This window comes from Notolepis coatsorum (assembly GCF_963971535.1).
Source record: "Notolepis coatsorum genome assembly, chromosome: 14".
Lineage (NCBI taxonomy): Eukaryota > Metazoa > Chordata > Actinopteri > Aulopiformes > Paralepididae > Notolepis > Notolepis coatsorum.
In genome coordinates, this window is record NC_140178.1 from 79,523,007 (window position 1) to 79,539,574 (window position 16,568).

The window sequence follows — 16,568 nt, forward strand, 5'->3', positions numbered from 1 at the left end:
GGTGCAGTGATTTCATCACCTCAAAAGCACAGTTTTTCAAAAAGCAACAGGGCTTTTGAGGTGATGAAATCACTGTGCCCACTGGGATGTGCATCTCCATCACTGAGGCCGATGCGATGCGCATCTCGATACGTTGCCAATGATCCGATACATTAACGATACATTTGAAGCACCGGGCGATGCGATGCGATTCAACACGATGCAAAATAATGATACAATTTTATGGTATGACAGAGGATTTGGTTGTATTCCTTATATGCAGCTTATATTATTATTAAAAATAAAATAATCTACTGTAAGACTATTTATATAAAATATCTTGGGTGCCTAAGACTTTTGCACAGTACTGTGTTTTCTATCCACTTTAGCTAAAAACACACACACACACAATGTATATATACACACACTACTGTGAGACAATAATAATCACACACAAAGGGATAATGGCTTATAACAGACTTAATGATTTTATAATATTTCAGATAATGAAATTAAATGGTTATCAGAGAGAGAGAGAGAGAGAGAGAGAGAGAGGCTTTCCTTTCCACTTTGTATTGTTGTTTAGCAAAGTAACGTTAAAGAATAATGATGCGAGTGAGGTGTAACTATGGTAACTGAAGTGCACGTGGGGCGGGTTATATTATGATTTATGACAGTAACTACTGCGAAAGCCTTTAGTCTAAAACACTTAGGCAAGGAGACAAACCAAACTGGTAGTTTATGCAACTGGGAACATCTCAGGATGTAAAGTTCCTCGATAGATGGTATAGATGGCAGCCAGTGATCTTCTCAGCTGACCGGACCACTCGCTGCAGCCTGGTTTTAGAGCAGGAGGATGGAGGAGGTGATGCACTCTGTAGACATCAACCGGGATGGGAGGGGTGATGACCAGCTGGTGAAGTCTCAAGAAGTACGTCTGCTGCCGTCTCATTTCAGGGAGTCTGGTATAGTGAGTCATATAGGAACTCGAATGAGTCGACCGGTTCCACAGCTGAGCCATTCATTCCACCCATTTGCATCTCCACTGTCTTTTTAGCATTGAGCTCCAGGGGGTGGGCAGAGCACCAAGATGCCAGCTGGGCCCCCCCCCCCTCCTATAGATGGACTCATCATTGTCACTGATGAGGCCTACTACTGTGGTGTTGTCTGCAAACTTTAAGAAACTTGACGGAGGGCTTGCTGACAGTACAGTGGTTTGTGTATAGTGAGTACAGAAGGCGAGATGGCACACAGCCCTGGGGGCCACCTATATTAGTGTCTATAGAGGGCTGGAGTGGTATTGGCCTAGTTTGCTTCCTGTCCGTTAGGATGTCAGAGATCCAATTGTGCATGGTAGCGGGGGATATTGAGTTGGGCTAGTTTTGTTGTGGAGGAACTCGGGTACGACAGTGTTGAAAAGCTGAGCGGAACTCCACAAACAGAATCTGGGCATAGCAGTAATAATAATAATAATACAACTTTATTTGTATAGCAACTTTCATACAGAAACTGCAGCTCAAAGTGCTTCACAACATAAAAAAGACAGGCATAAAATGAGCACATAAAGTGCATATAAAATCAGTTTTTCACATTAGGATCTAACATCCCAACAGGCCACCTTGTTTATGGTTTGATTCAGTTTTAAAAATAGACAATAATAGAAAGATTAAGATAGAATAAACAGAGTAAAATAGTGCAATCGTGCAGTGCACTAAGTAGTAGAGCTCGTCCAGTTGTTACAGGATGCAACAGGGTCCATGATAGTAAGCCAGAACCAGACACATAGGAAGGACTATGGACTTCAGTGCAATGGGTCTGTAGTAGTTCAGTCCAGTACACGCACACGCACGCATACAAACACACTGGGCCACGCGCTGGGAGGACAAGGAGGCTTTTTTCAGCCAGACAGGATGTGAAGGCTCAGCGTTCTGCTCTGGATGCTCTCCTGCCACATTCCAGGAGGAAACCAGGGAGGAACCGGGATTTCCGGGTCAACAAAAGACAGATCCTGGGGGGCCCAACATAATGGTCATATTTTAGTTTGATGCTGTGTAGTAAAAAAAAAGCATAGCGACGGCACTATTTTAGTTTTCTAATTCAGCTGAATGACAATACAACTTAAATTCAGTCTAGTGTTTGATGCAATATTTTACTTTGTAGATAAGGGGCTGTATCAAAGCAAGGACACAGATTGTCATAGATGCGAAGCGTCCATCAGATTGTCATAGATATGAAGCGTCCATCAGATTGTCATAGATGTGAAGCGTCCATCAGATTGTCATAGATGCGAAGCATCCATCAGATTGTCATAGATGTGAAGCGTCCATCAGATTGTCATAGATGTGAAGCGTCCATCAGATTGTCATAGATGTGAAGCGTCCATCAGATTGTCATAGACGCGAAGCGTCCATCAGATTGTCATAGATGCAAAGTGTCCATTGTGACATTAAGAGGCATACTTAAGTGTCCTCATGATTAACTAGGCTGCAAATTATATTGGTGCAATATTTACGTGTAGCCTAGCTTGCACTTTGCTACTAAGTAACTACCTTGCCTATATTATTACCTACTATGCACTCAAGATTGTAGCACCCAAGTTCAACACTGTGTGTGATGAACATTGTTACTTAGCTGCCAGAGTTGTACCCTGAACTGAATGAAGAGCCCCTGTGTGTGTGTGTGTGTGTGTGTTTGTGTGTGTGTGTGTGTGTGTCGGGCTGTTTTTCTTTTTTTTTCTTTTGTTTTGCAATTCAAATCTTTCCCCTGTTATCAAATGTTTACTTGAGAATTAGATTGGACATTATCTTTTCTCTGTTCCGTCTCAGCACAGCACAAGCACAGCCAGGCCTAACGCAATTATCAAAGTATTTACATTTATGTTCAGTCTGTATGATTTACGTAGATGATGTCTTTGCACATAGCTGGTTAAATGTTTTCCCACATTCAATTCAGAATGTATGTTGTGTCAGGAAAGCAGCCTGTATTCCTGCTGTCATGCTGCATATTTCATCATCATTGCTCACAGAGGCTAAGGTGATTCTAATCCCATGTGACTGCTTTGTAAGCCGCTTTGTAAACTGCAGGTGTTTTGCATTGAGGGTTTTGAGAGTGGAGCGTTGCCTCCTGTGAGCAACAATGGACCAACAGCGACACTTGAGGTTTAATGGGTTTGGGGCGAAAACTACGTCCTTTGATGTTGCTTGGTGATTTAAAAGATGATTTTAAGTTCTGAAGACACGGAAATGAATTAGGAAATTAATTAATTCAATCTTTATTTAATCATGAAGGATCATTGAGAGCAAGCTCTCATTTACAATGACATTGAGAATTACAAAATATAATGAATACAAATATATATATAAGGATTTTAGCCTATAGCCAATGGAAATGCTAGAAATGGTCACGTGGGCTGGGAGAACCAATGGAAAATGCCTACTGTTTCTCTATATTCCAGTGCTCTCCGCAGATCGGGCTGTCTGACAGACACGCTTCTTGTGTGTAACGAAGATAGAGAGAGGAGCTTGTCCCTGGTTTTATAATAAAATGGCAAAAAGACAAAGAGGTATAATGTTCAACAAGTATTGGAACTTGTTGGGGCTGGGCAATATAACGATAACGATAATTATCGCGATATATTTGAATAATCCCAGAGACAGTGGACAGACTTGTCTTTCTTGCCTGCACCTTAAAGTAATGGCTTTGCTTGTCCAAATGACAATACTGACCAAATTAAGATTTATTTTTCTCTTGTCCATTTATTTTGTTTGCTTTCTAATGTAAAATACAGTTTGAAACCGTCTGTACACAGTAGGCTATGTGTGCTAGCAGAGCTAGTCTCCAGTCATTTTGTCCACCAAAAAAGCGCCAAAAGATAGAAAAGAAACTAGCAGAGCCAGAACTGTTCTCCCCTGGAGCCACAGCCAGCAGAGAAGCCGGTTTACTGTCGCTTTCAAACCAGCTGCAGCCTGAGAACTGGAGTGTGAGGGGATGTAACACTAAAGATGGCGGCAACGACAAAGAATTGCTGCAAAATAAACATACATCTGTTGTTTAAAAAAATAAAAATAACACTTATAACAATATCGATATCGCGTGATATGATATTGTTATCGATATCGTTATCGCGATATCATTTTTGGCCATATCGCCCAGACCTTGAGGATAATCCCGAATGATAATATAAATGAGAAGGACTCTGAGCCAGAATGCTGGGACAGTGATGATGACAATCATAGTGAAGGATTTGATGCGTTTGAAGCTATGGTTTGAAATCGTCTGACAACTATATAATTTATTGTGCAGCTTGAATCACCTGTTGATGATGATTCATGTGCGTAACTATGCTATTTGGATAAGATGCAGAGAGGGACATTGATGTGTGTGTGTGTGTGTGTGTGCGTGTGTGTGTGTGTGTGTGTGTGTGCGTGTGTAGAAGTTCATTGAGTTTGAGGACACACAGGAGCAGGAGAAAAAGGACCTGCAGAATCATGTGGACAGAAAGGAGTCCCAATCCCGTCAGCTGGAGCTCAAGATCAAGAACTACGCAGACCAAAGTAATCGCGCACGCACACACACACTTAATTCGCCAAACACGCTGAATGTACTCAAATGTGTCTTGATGGTGCAGAGACAAACTGCATGCCGGACACAGTACAATGACAACAGGACCTTATGGACAGCGGACAGGGACAGTGAGACAAACCACAGACACTATAGCTATCACACTCTTTCATCTACAACAGGGGTTCTCAAACTTTTTCATACCGTGGTCCGTGACCCCATTTTATTTAGAATTCTTTTTGGGGACCCCACACTTGAATGTATCGCGTAATTTCAACGTGGAATTAAGGAATATCAAAATAAAAGCACACGTTGTTGAACTTGATCATGCATATTTATTAGAAAATGTAATTACAGCACTATGTTATTAATACACATTTATAAAAACTTTTTTAACTTTCCAATGCGCACCCCACTGTCACCTACCCGCGACCCCAATTTGGGTCGCGACCCGAAGTTTGAGAACCACTGATCTACTGATCTACTTTGGTTTCTTTCCTCTTCCCAGACCTGTCACTCATCCTCATAAACACAAACACACCCACTCAGAGACAGACCTGTCACTCATCCTCATAAACACACCCACTCAGAGACATTAAAGAAGAAGAAGCAACATGCCAGTTTCTCTGTCGTCACGTCAGTCTATTTATAGCATCAGTGGGTCTCTCTCCACAAGTAGACCTTTTCCACTGGGCCCCATTTCTGGTTCATGATTGATTAGCCCAGCTACTGTCTCTCCTCTCTCTCTCTCTCTCTCTCTCTCTCTCTCTCTCTCTCTCTCTCTCTCTCTCTCTCTCTCTCTCTCTCTCTCTCTCTCTCTCTCTTCTCCCCCTCTGTTTTCATACTCATACCTCCCATCTCCCTTGTGCTTACTCTCTCTCTCTCTCTCTCTCTCTCTCTCTCTCTCTCTCTCTCTCTGTCTCTGTCTCTGTCTCTGTCTCTGTCTCTGTCTCTGTCTCTCTCTCTTATGCTTCACACTGTGGGGCTAACAGTAATGGGATCATAGGATTTCTGTTACTCCCGTCCTCTTAACGCAGCAGCACATTACCACACGTCTTATCGGCGGATTTGGGAAACGGAACGACTTGATTGGCTCACGCAGTGTCTTGCGGGGACTATTGGATCCACAGAGTGGCCGTTGTGGTCTCTATTGGCAGAGTAATAGTGCTGGTTAAAGTGAAGCATTCATTCAACACTGGCTATTAGGGGGGATGGAAAATGCCATCCTCTGACTCTTTTGTTTTTGCCATGCCTAACATTTGGCCGTAACATACTTTCTGCTAGCTTACAGTTCCCCCTCATCCAGGGATAATGTTTATTTAGATACTACAGCATACACTCTGTGAGCAGTCACTTCCATCCGCATGAGTCAGACGCCTTTAGACGGACGGAGGGAGGTCATCATTTCCTCCCCCTTTTTGGAGAATGCAGATCATCATGGCATACATGCTGTGTGTCCCGTCCGTATTGCCACGTGGCCCCACTGCCATCCCAGTCAATGGTAAATGATTCATTGGTCATTATGCTGCTGCACGTGCCCAGGCTAGCTGTTCGACAGGCAGAGTCCACTGCTGCTGTAGGGTCTCTGGTGCTGTATGTAGACTGTCTCATAACACCGAGGTCTCTGGTGCTGTATGTAGACTGTCTCATAACACAGAGGTCTCTGGTGCTGTGGTGCTGTATGTAGACTGTCTCATAACACAGAGGTCTCTGGTGCTGTATGTAGACTGTCTCATAACACAGAGGTCTCTGGTGCTGTATGTAGACTGTCTCATAACACAGAGGTCTCTGGTGCTGTATGTAGACTGTCTCATAACACAGAGGTCTCTGGTGCTGTATGTAGACTGTCTCATAACACAGAGGTCTCTGGTGCTGTATGTAGACTGTCTCATAACACAGAGGTCTCTGGTGCTGTATGTAGACTGTCTCATAACACAGAGGTCTCTGGTGCTGTATGTAGACTGTCTCATAACACAGAGGTCTCTGGTGCTGTGGTGCTGTATGTAGACTGTCTCATTACACAGCTACTGTAGGCTCTATGTAGACTGTCTCATAACACAGCTACTGTAGGGTCTATGTAGACTGTCTCATAACACAGCTACTGTAGGCTCTATGTAGACTGTCTCATAACACTGCTACTTGTAGGCTCTATGTAGACTGTCTCATAACACTGCTACTGTAGGGTCTATGTAGACTGTCTCATAACACAGCTACTGTAGGGTCTATGTAGACTGTCTCATAACACAGCTACTGTAGGCTCTATGTAGACTGTCTCATAACACTGCTACTGTAGGCTCTATGTAGACTGTCTCATAACACAGCTACTGTAGGGTCTATGTAGACTGTCTCATAACACTGCTACTGTAGGCTCTATGTAGACTGTCTCATAACACAGCTACTGTAGGCTCTATGTAGACTGTCTCATAACACTGCTACTGTAGGCTCTATGTAGACTGTCTCATAACACTGCTACTGTAGGGTCTCTGGTGCTGTATGTAGACTGTCTCATAACACAGTACTGTAGGGTCTATGGTGCTGTTTGTAGACTGTCTCATAACACAGTACTGTCGGGTCTCTGGTGCTGTATGTAGACTGTCTCATAACACAGTACTGTCGGGTCTCTGGTGCTGTTTGTAGACTGTCTCATAACACAGTACTGTCGGGTCTCAGGTGCTGTTTGTAGACTGTCTCATAACACAGCTACTGCTACCATTTTACTGGATGTGTGAGTGAAGCAGACTCATTCTCATCTGTTGTTCATGAGACCCAGACCCCAATGGGGCAGGTCACTGAGTCCTCCCTCTCATTCTTAGTAGCAGAATTCTTTCTTTGGTTCAGATGCTGCATGTATCTCATCCCCACAGGCCTCAGTGTTTCCATCTAGGACAGAGTTGTAGCAGTGGAGGTGAAGTGCGCTGGCAAAGGGCACCCTGCCAGGAGGTTTCTATGCGTCTGTCGGCACCAGAAGGGCTCTCGAGTTCATACAGTACACATTTATGCATAGTAATGAGCAGGGGAAATGTCTGTATCTCATGAAGTGTCTCAAGTTTTAGGAAAATAGTAATACACTGTCCTTTTTTTCCAGAATTAACTTATATCACCACACTGTTGTATTATCAAATGGTGTCAATTCATTTAAATGTAATGACATTTTCAATGATAATGACTTCCATTTATGACGTTTCTTGTAAGGGAATCCAAATAATATGTCACGTTAATATCTCTGAGGGAATCTGTCAAAGTTGGTGGCTCTCGAGACACAACCTATAGAATACTCTCGCTCATAGCGATCAAGGCCCGCCTCCAGGAAGAAGAGATAAACAATCTGAATACTTTCTGAGACACGGAGGACAATTTTAACCGAAATGAAAAGCATCAAGAGATGGATCTTCCAAAATATTGTTCACATTCATATGCATGACATTCAATATACTGTTTTTCAACACATTTCTATGTAGTGTTAAAGAGGTTGTCGCGCGTAGAGACGGGAAAGAAAATGAGATTGAGAAAATGGATTTGGCCGCTGCTACATGACTGGTGTAGCTGCTTCCATTGATTGAACTCCATGTAGCTTCACCGTTAGGAGTCAATCTGGTCTCGGATCAGCATTACTAACTTAATAAAGTGGGCACTTCCACCGAAAAACAATGCCTATCCATTTTGCACACAATCTCACACATATCCCAAAGGCTCTTCTCCCAATGTGTTTCAGGTGAAGTGTCCCTTTTTAAGATGATAAATACAGGCTCTGGCTCAGTTTTGTCACATCTATTCTGGAGCTTTTTCTTATTTCTAATCTTTAATCTACAGTAAGCGACACTCTTACACAGCAGTACTTGAAAACCCTTGTTTCTAGGGATGCCTTAGAGATGGTGATACTTGGACAAAACTGTGTGGTGTAACGTCCAGTCTGACTCCTACTGCGGCAGGCAAACCCACTCCACCTACGACAGTCAGATGCTGAAGATCCATCACAGACCCACGGCCTCGACCTCCATAGCCTTCCTGTCCGATGGATGACATCATAATAAATGGTTGCCTCCGCCGTCTGTGTGTTTGACAGTTATTGAGAGTAAATTAGTTTGAATATGGCCACCAGTGATGTCATTGGGGACATTGAATCCTTGTGTTGCGTTAATTACAGCATCATGAAATAAGGAAACAAATGGCAATACCTTGTCTTATAAGGACTGCTACCATATAATTTAATTGAGCTGTAATTAACACTACAGAAGGGGGGAGCTCCAGTAGCTCACCACATACCGCGAGTGCTATTTCAGCGCCGTGGACAACCGCGCTCGCGCGGATCTGGGGCTGAGCGCGTTCGAATCCCGGACGGCAGCCGTGCCTTTCCCAGAGTGTCTACCCCCCCATCTGAACCCTTTCAGCCTGCTTCTGTCGGTCGAACTTGACCAAGTATGAATGCGAAGAAAAAGCGATAAACGCTAAAAGAACCAGGTGACTGGTCAAAGTTTAAAAAAAAAACACTACAGAAGGATTCAATGCCCCCCGATCACTGGTGGCCACTCTCAATAACTGTCAAACTAATTGAATGCGTGCAACACTGTTTTTGGATGTGTGTGACATTATGTGCAAAATAAATCGGCATTGTTTTTTGGTGAAGTGCCCCTTTTTTAAGTTTGCTGATAAGATCCCATTCAGAATTCAGCTGTTTGCTCTTTTTAAAGCCGTTCTCCCTTCTCTTCCTTAGTCTGTCCCCTGACTTTGCTGAGTCATGTTAATGGACTGAATCCCTTGGCGGTGCACACTTACACACACACACACGCACACACACACATGCACACGCACACGGGCACATCACGACCGAGCACGACGCCGGGGCTTTAGCTGCTGTAATTGATAGCATCCCATGCTTTAGTAGCTTAGCCTGTTGTCTCGGTCCTCCCCCTGACTTTAGGCTGAAGCTGGCAGGCTAACGGGGGATTAGGGTTTTTGTCACCTCCTAAATCGGCTCCACTTTTCAAAACCATTTGAGAGAGATTACCCCGACTGCGCGCTCCTAGTTCCCAGCTGGTAGCATTGTGCATAATGCATATACATAAGTTACACTGGTAACACACACACACACACACAGACACACACACACAGACTACAGCACAACAACACCGTTACTACATATGAGTGTATGTAGCCATGCTGTACATGTGATTGCATGATCTAAATCCCATGTGCAAACATAATGACACGTCTCAGAACCGACTCCCAACTGTAGAGATAATGTTTTCTCCATTTCATCACTCCTCGCCAAGATCAAATAATGAGAAAGTGTTTAATCCGTGTGACAGGAAATTGGGTCGTTGTCAGCGGCACCACTTGGTTATGTAATAGACGAGAGCTAAGAATAGAAAGAGAGAAATTAAATGGAGACAAAAATGTGAGTACAAAAAAACAACAAATAAAAGAAAACATGGAACACAAAATGTTGCCGCCCTTGAGTGTCTGTTTACATGATAAAAAAGAAGAAAAACAGCAGCTCTTGAGTGTGTTTTAGGGCTGTCTTAAATGCTTCGAAGCTTCGAACGTTCGATTCGATGGCACAAGCTTCGAACATTAAAAAAAAAAAAAAAAAAAAAAAAAAAAAAAAATTACTTCGATTTGTGTGTGTGTGTGTGTGTGTGTGAACTACCCATCCCAGTTAGGACAGCCGAATCCCGTCCAATCTTTCGCCGTCGACTAAAGACTCACTTCTTCAACCATTATCTGAAATGATAATAAAAAAAAAAAAAAATATCTAACCGTGACTAACCTTACTGTCATGCACTTGTCCTAATAAACTAACCTACACTGTAACACGCAACACTTTGATGAACATTGTTACTCAGCTGTACCCTTCTTGCTGTCTTGTCGTACAGAACTTGTAAGTCGCTTTGGATAAAAGCGTCAGCTAAATGACTAAATGTAAGTGTGTGTGTGTGTGTGTGTGTGTGTGTGTGTGTGTGTGTGTGTGCGCACACCTTGTAGAATTCCACACATAAGAAAGAAAGATACTGGGATGAATAAACAAAATAGGAAATAAAATGTAGAAATGCATGCAATACATAAATAAATATGAATCTCCATATATGAAATATAACATTTAGATAAGGTGCTACTGAGATGTTTTGGTGAGTTTTTTTTTTTTTTTTGTGGAAGTTGCCCTTCTTAAAAATGCATGAACATTCACTGATAATTGGTCTGTAGTGGAGTCTACAAGGTCTACATTGCCGGACCATGTAGAATCCGGACCTTGTAGACTGACATAATTCTGTGCATAGTTTAGTCTACACAGGCCATATTTCAAATAATCAAAATCTTACTTCATTCATCTTAAACATTCTTGATTTGGGGGATTGGTAGTTCCCATGAAATCTGAAGTTGTTCAAACGACAACAGCGATCCACCTTGAATTAAATCACACAGCCGAGTGAAACCTTGTTGGATGCGTCAGTCACGAAAGGGGCTACTTAATTAATTAATCCAACCCACTTTATTTATAGAGCACATTTAAAAACAACAACGTTTACGAAAGTGCTGTACAAGTCCCACAACATAAGATTAAAAAAAATAAAAAATAAAAAAAAAATTAATATTTTTTTTTTTTTTTTTTTGAAGCTTCGAATTAAAATCGAAGCTCGGCCCCGAAGCTTCGATTGCCAAAAAAAGCTTCGAAGGTCAGCCCTAGTGTGTTTACATAATAAAGGTGTAAGAACTGTGACTGAACAATGCCCTGATCAATGTCTCCTTCTCCCAGTCGGCAGGCTTGAGGAGCGAGAGTCGGAGCTCAAGAAGGAGTTCACCTCCCTCCACCAGAGACACACGGAGGTAAGTGGGGCAGACGGGGCCTCTGGAACGGTACAAGAAAATACTGGAATTGGATCATTTCCCCGGGACTTACCCACCTTCTTAAGTCATACATTCTCTTTTTGTGTTCCTTATGGATGGAAAACATAGTGAAATTAAACGATTCTTAATTTTGCTATAGCGACCCCCTGGAAGTGAGAACCACTGTCGTAGAATAGACTAATCTAATATGTTGTTTCATTCAACACGTCTATTTCTCAGTAGACCGGAGAGGGTTTTGGCTTCATTGATGCTTACAGATAATCATTTGGGGATCCATTTCAATCTTCCCACGTTGCCCACATGTGAAAAACACATTGTGTTGAGCACAAACCAAGTCAAGTCACTAAACCGGAATGAGATACAACACCCTCAATAATAGCATCCGTTGACCCCTTAAAGCAGGGGTCTGCAACCTTTACTATCAAAAGAGCCATTTTGCCCCCTCCTGCACAAAATAAAATGCATCTGGAGCCATTATATCATTATATGAAAGTACAGGTTCTTACCTTCAAAATAAGCCATCACTTGTACAAATCGTGCAGATAATTCTCAATCTATGTCTTATTAAAAAGATGATAACACTACAGAGCTACAAGGCTGTTCTCTTAAGATGCATGCAGAACTACAAATACCCACTGGCCTTTGCCACCTAACCACTCCCCCACCTAACACCTTTCCCAGGTGAGAGGCATTCACTGGTAGGGGGTAGGTGCGCGAAAGTTATCATAGCTCAGCACATGTACGCTGTCTCTATGTGTTTGTGGGGCGTATAATCTAAATCTGGAGAAAGTATTCCATTTCAAAATGGGGGGAATGTGTAAGAACCCAGGGAGGAGAGGGATGGGTGGAGGTGGGGGCAGGACAAAAAAACACAGAGCTGTGGACGTCGATTTTGTATTATTTTGAACATCAATTGCTAATTTCCCAGGTTGTCTTGTTTTATATGGTTTAGATGATCCATAACTACATGGAGCACGTGGAGAGGATCAAACTGCAGCAGATGAACGAGACCTCGGAGTCTGGGACGCTGGGAAGACTCAGGTGGGTCAACTAGATGGAAAAAACACTGTTTGCGGAGTCAAAAAGCAAGCTGCCCCCCCCCCCCCCAAAAAAGGAACCTCTTACTATTATGTACCCTACTACTATGCTACTATTCATATACTACTACCTATCTTGCTAATATGTATATTACTATTCACTCAGAGTGTAACACTCAAGCTCGATACTATTTGAGGAACAATGCCACTGACCCTTATCTGCCAGAGATGTACTCCTCCTGCTGACTTTGGATAAAAGCCAAATGACTACATGAGCTACAGTGAAAGCTGTGCATCATTTATAGGCTAAATGTATTTGTTTAGAATGAGCCATGGGTCATCTTATTTTCGAGGGCGGTCCCACTCCTGATTTATACTGATATACTGTATGTCGATGTGTTTAGAAACCTTGTGAAACCCTGTCTATCCTGTCAGATCATGGTATTGACGTAGGAACATCTGTTACTTCCGTTTCTGTAGCAGCTTGGGTTTTGAGTTTTTTGTTGCTGATCAATAATGGATAATGCTGGGTAGGACTTTATAAAGGAATGGCTCACACAACGTCACACATTTCACTCCCCCACTGTAACCAGATCTGATGTTTACAACCTCTACTATTGTGACAAGGATGGGAAGCCCTGATGTACAAAAGTGATGTCTCGTCAGTCTTGGAAACAGATGATCCCTGATCCCTGCTCTTGCTCAGCAGCACAGCAATGTATTGACTTAATAACTAACATCTGAGTCCCTTCTGGACCTTCATCAGTGTAATCAAACAGACCTTATAATAATGATTTTAAAAATAACCATTGACATGTCCTTAATGTCCATCTCAATGTCTTCTCAATTGAGATGTCCTTCTTAATGTCCCATCTCAATGTCTTCTCATTTGATGTCCTTCTTAATGTCTCATCTCAATGTCTTCTCATTTGATATGTCCTTCTTAATTTCCATATTGAAAGAATAGCACTTGTTTTTCAATGTGTATATAATGTAAATATCTGTAGAGACAGACATCTACTCTGACGGATCTATAGATCCTAAAAGAGGAGACAGCCAGTGTGTGTTTCCACGTTAGACAGTGATAGAGCCACAGAGCAGGGTGTGTGAGTGATAGAGCCAAGGACATTGGCAGAGGTGTTAACATCAACAGAGATAGCCGGCCGCTGGTAGGGGAAGATTTGGGTCAGGTGTCAACACTGTTGCTATAGTAACAGTTAACACAATGTCTGCCACGCAGTTTGACCATCTTATACCTCTCTCTGCCAGTGCTGTAAGCCTATGGAGTCGCTCACCTTCTTTGCAGGGCTATAACTTTTTAAATATTATAGCTATATCGACATTACTATGGCCCATTCAACATCGGGTATCTATCGTTCCGGATGTGGGAACGTTATATTTTTCCATTCATACATTGTCGTGTTAATACCGTCGTGAATATAACTTAAGTATGTTTTCTGAGTGTTCTGCAGTAATTCCTAGAACGCGAGTTATAGGCCCCGACGCATATTATACATAATCGATTGGCGTTTCGTTCCTATACACGCTATATTAAAAAATTTAAATGCATATGATCAGTATACATTGTGCTCCATCATGCGTGAAGGAAAGGGGGGGGTGGGTCGTTTATGATTCCTTGATTGTCAGTAACGGCTTTCTTTAGTACGACATCATACTTTGATCAGATGGATTGCAATGAAATAAATGGACAATCGCGCTGGAATTAACGTTAGATTCCTCTTACCTGTGGCCGATGAGTCTGGAGAAAAAATATTCCAATTATTTGATTTCCATCTGCTAGATCCGATTTCCGTTTGTACGACGCAATAAACGCAGAAAGCATATTGAGTCTTGCGTCTCGAAAGCGATCCAATGCACTAGACTCGAGTGTTTGTCTGGATCCACATAACAAGAAGGGGGCAGCTGGCGATCCTCTGTTATGAACGGGTTGAGACTTTGTCCATGTTGGTACTTAATTTCACGTCTCAGGTTAACGTGGTGGTGACATATATGGGCGCTCGTGCACATATACAGTAGTTTAAAAAAAAATTATATATATATATATATATATTATTTTTTTATTTTTATTTTTATTTTTTTCTAAGTCGGATGCAGTAACGGGGTAGAGAGAGGGTATCAGTCAGTACGATGAGTACGAGATAAACACAACGCAGACATAACTGGAAACACAGAGATTACTGGCTGAGAACCCGAAAATCCAACAATATCGATGTCTTCTCAATTGAGATGTCCTTCTTAATGTCCCATCTCAATGTCTTCTTATTTGATATGTCCTTCTTAATGTCCCATCTCAATGTCTTCTCATTTGATATGTCCTTCTTAATGTCCCATCTCAATGTCTTCTCATTTGAGATGTTCTTTGTATTCTTAAAGGGCACTTCACCAAAAAACAATGCTGATTTATTTTGCAAATAATCTCACACACATCCAAAATGTTATTGAGAGTAAATAAGTTTGGATATGGCCACCAGTGATGTCATCAGGGACATTGAATCCTTGTGTTGTGTTAATTACAGCTCAACAGATAAGGTAGCAGTCCCTATAAGACACGGTATTGTCTACCACAAGGATTTACACAACACAACACAATGATTCAATGTCCTCAATGACATCACTGGTGGTCATATTCAAACTAATTTACTCTCGATAACTGTCAAACTAAATGAATATGTGCAAAACTGTTTTAGAGTTTTTAGATGTGTGTGATATTACGTGCAAAATCAGTGTTGTTTTTTGGTGAAGTGCCCCTTCTTAATGTCCCGTCTCCACGTCTTCTCCACTGAGATGTCCTCCTCCTCTGTCCCTCCAGGAAAGAGCGGCCCCTGTCCCTGGGGGTTTTCCCCCCGTCAGGCGGAGGCGGCTCCCTGCTGACCCCCGACCCCCACGCCAGGGCGGAGACGCCGAGTGCGGAGAGCTGGAGGTTCACAGACCCCGCGCAGCCGCGCTCCAACGCCAGCCTCAAGGTGGGTGGGGGGGAGGAGGGGCAGCAGGGGTAGGTGCTCCAGCGGTCTGTCCTCCAGCCTGCTGCCAGGGAGAGGGACCTGAACTAGAGAGTCTTTGATGAGGGCCGGGCCTGGATTAGCCAGTCTGGACGAGCCTCTTGTTTTCAGACAACCTTCCTTCCCTCAGGGATATGCAAACTAGGCCACTACTCAGATTCAGATTGTATATACAAATGGAACGTGATTCGACATTACAGTGCATGACTTTTTTTTCACAAATAGGAATAACATAATAATAAATAAATAAGTGCAAAACAGGACAGAACAGTGAGACAACAATAAGACAGTAAAAGTGCAGTGGTTGGGGACATGGATACAGTGCAGCACAGTTCAAGTCCAGAGGTCCAGCTCGCCATAGCTCGCCACCCCAATGAGCAATTGCAGTAGATTACTAAAGTCGAGCTCATGAATATTCATAATAGGAAGAAAGGTTTCTTATTTGACAACTTGTTTTCACTTTTAATCACAAAGAAAAAAATCTTATTACCTGGATGATGTGATGACATGGTAATTAGGACAGCACTCAAATGATTTAATATAGAGGGTGATTTAGATTTAGCACATATCTCTAGCAAAAAAATCAACCTCTAGGAAGGTTGTTAAGAACAACTCGATGTGGTTGTTAACCTCTCAAGGCGTTGCTGGTTCCTGTGACGAGCAGTGGTAGGAGGAGTGAGCATCGACCATTATTCACGCGGTGACCATTTTGCTCTTTTGTCATGACCTGAGGGTAGAAAGGAATCCCAACCTGAACATGGCATAAGAGCAAAATGGCCACCATGTGATGACGGTCAGTCAAGGATGAGTTCATATCTCTCTGAGGACCTGGAGGGTCCTGCTGCTGCTGCTGCTTTTATACCAAAGAAACTAAAGACAACTGGGACAGATCAGTGGTGCTTCTTCTGGAGCACAGTGCAGTGCTGCTGTATGGCCAGTGGCCAATCGCTGAGGGAGAATTGGCCCAGTTGGAAAACGATTGGCTGTTATGTAATCGTGCTGCAGGATAGTCATCGTTGCGGGGCTTTTGGATGGCTTTGATGTGCAGGCAGGCTTTTGACAGTTGAACAAGTCACTTGGCGTGTATTGCCTATTTTTGGGAAGGCTTGTTTTGTGACAGTGCCCGACT

At 42.7% G+C, this 16,568-nt stretch overlaps 1 protein-coding gene across 7 annotated transcripts in view; it reads left to right on the forward strand.

Moving 5' to 3' along the window:
- Positions 1-16,568, forward strand: part of spag9a (sperm associated antigen 9a) — an 84,555-nt gene that overhangs the window by 7,340 nt on the left and 60,647 nt on the right. For all 7 annotated transcript variants that reach the window (XM_084329853.1, XM_084329854.1, XM_084329856.1 and 4 more), the window contains exons 2-5: positions 4,412-4,532; positions 11,291-11,361; positions 12,335-12,423; positions 15,250-15,403. In XM_084329853.1, the coding sequence (XP_084185979.1) occupies positions 4,412-4,532; positions 11,291-11,361; positions 12,335-12,423; positions 15,250-15,403 (435 nt within the window). The remainder of the gene's footprint in view (positions 1-4,411; positions 4,533-11,290; positions 11,362-12,334; positions 12,424-15,249; positions 15,404-16,568) is intronic.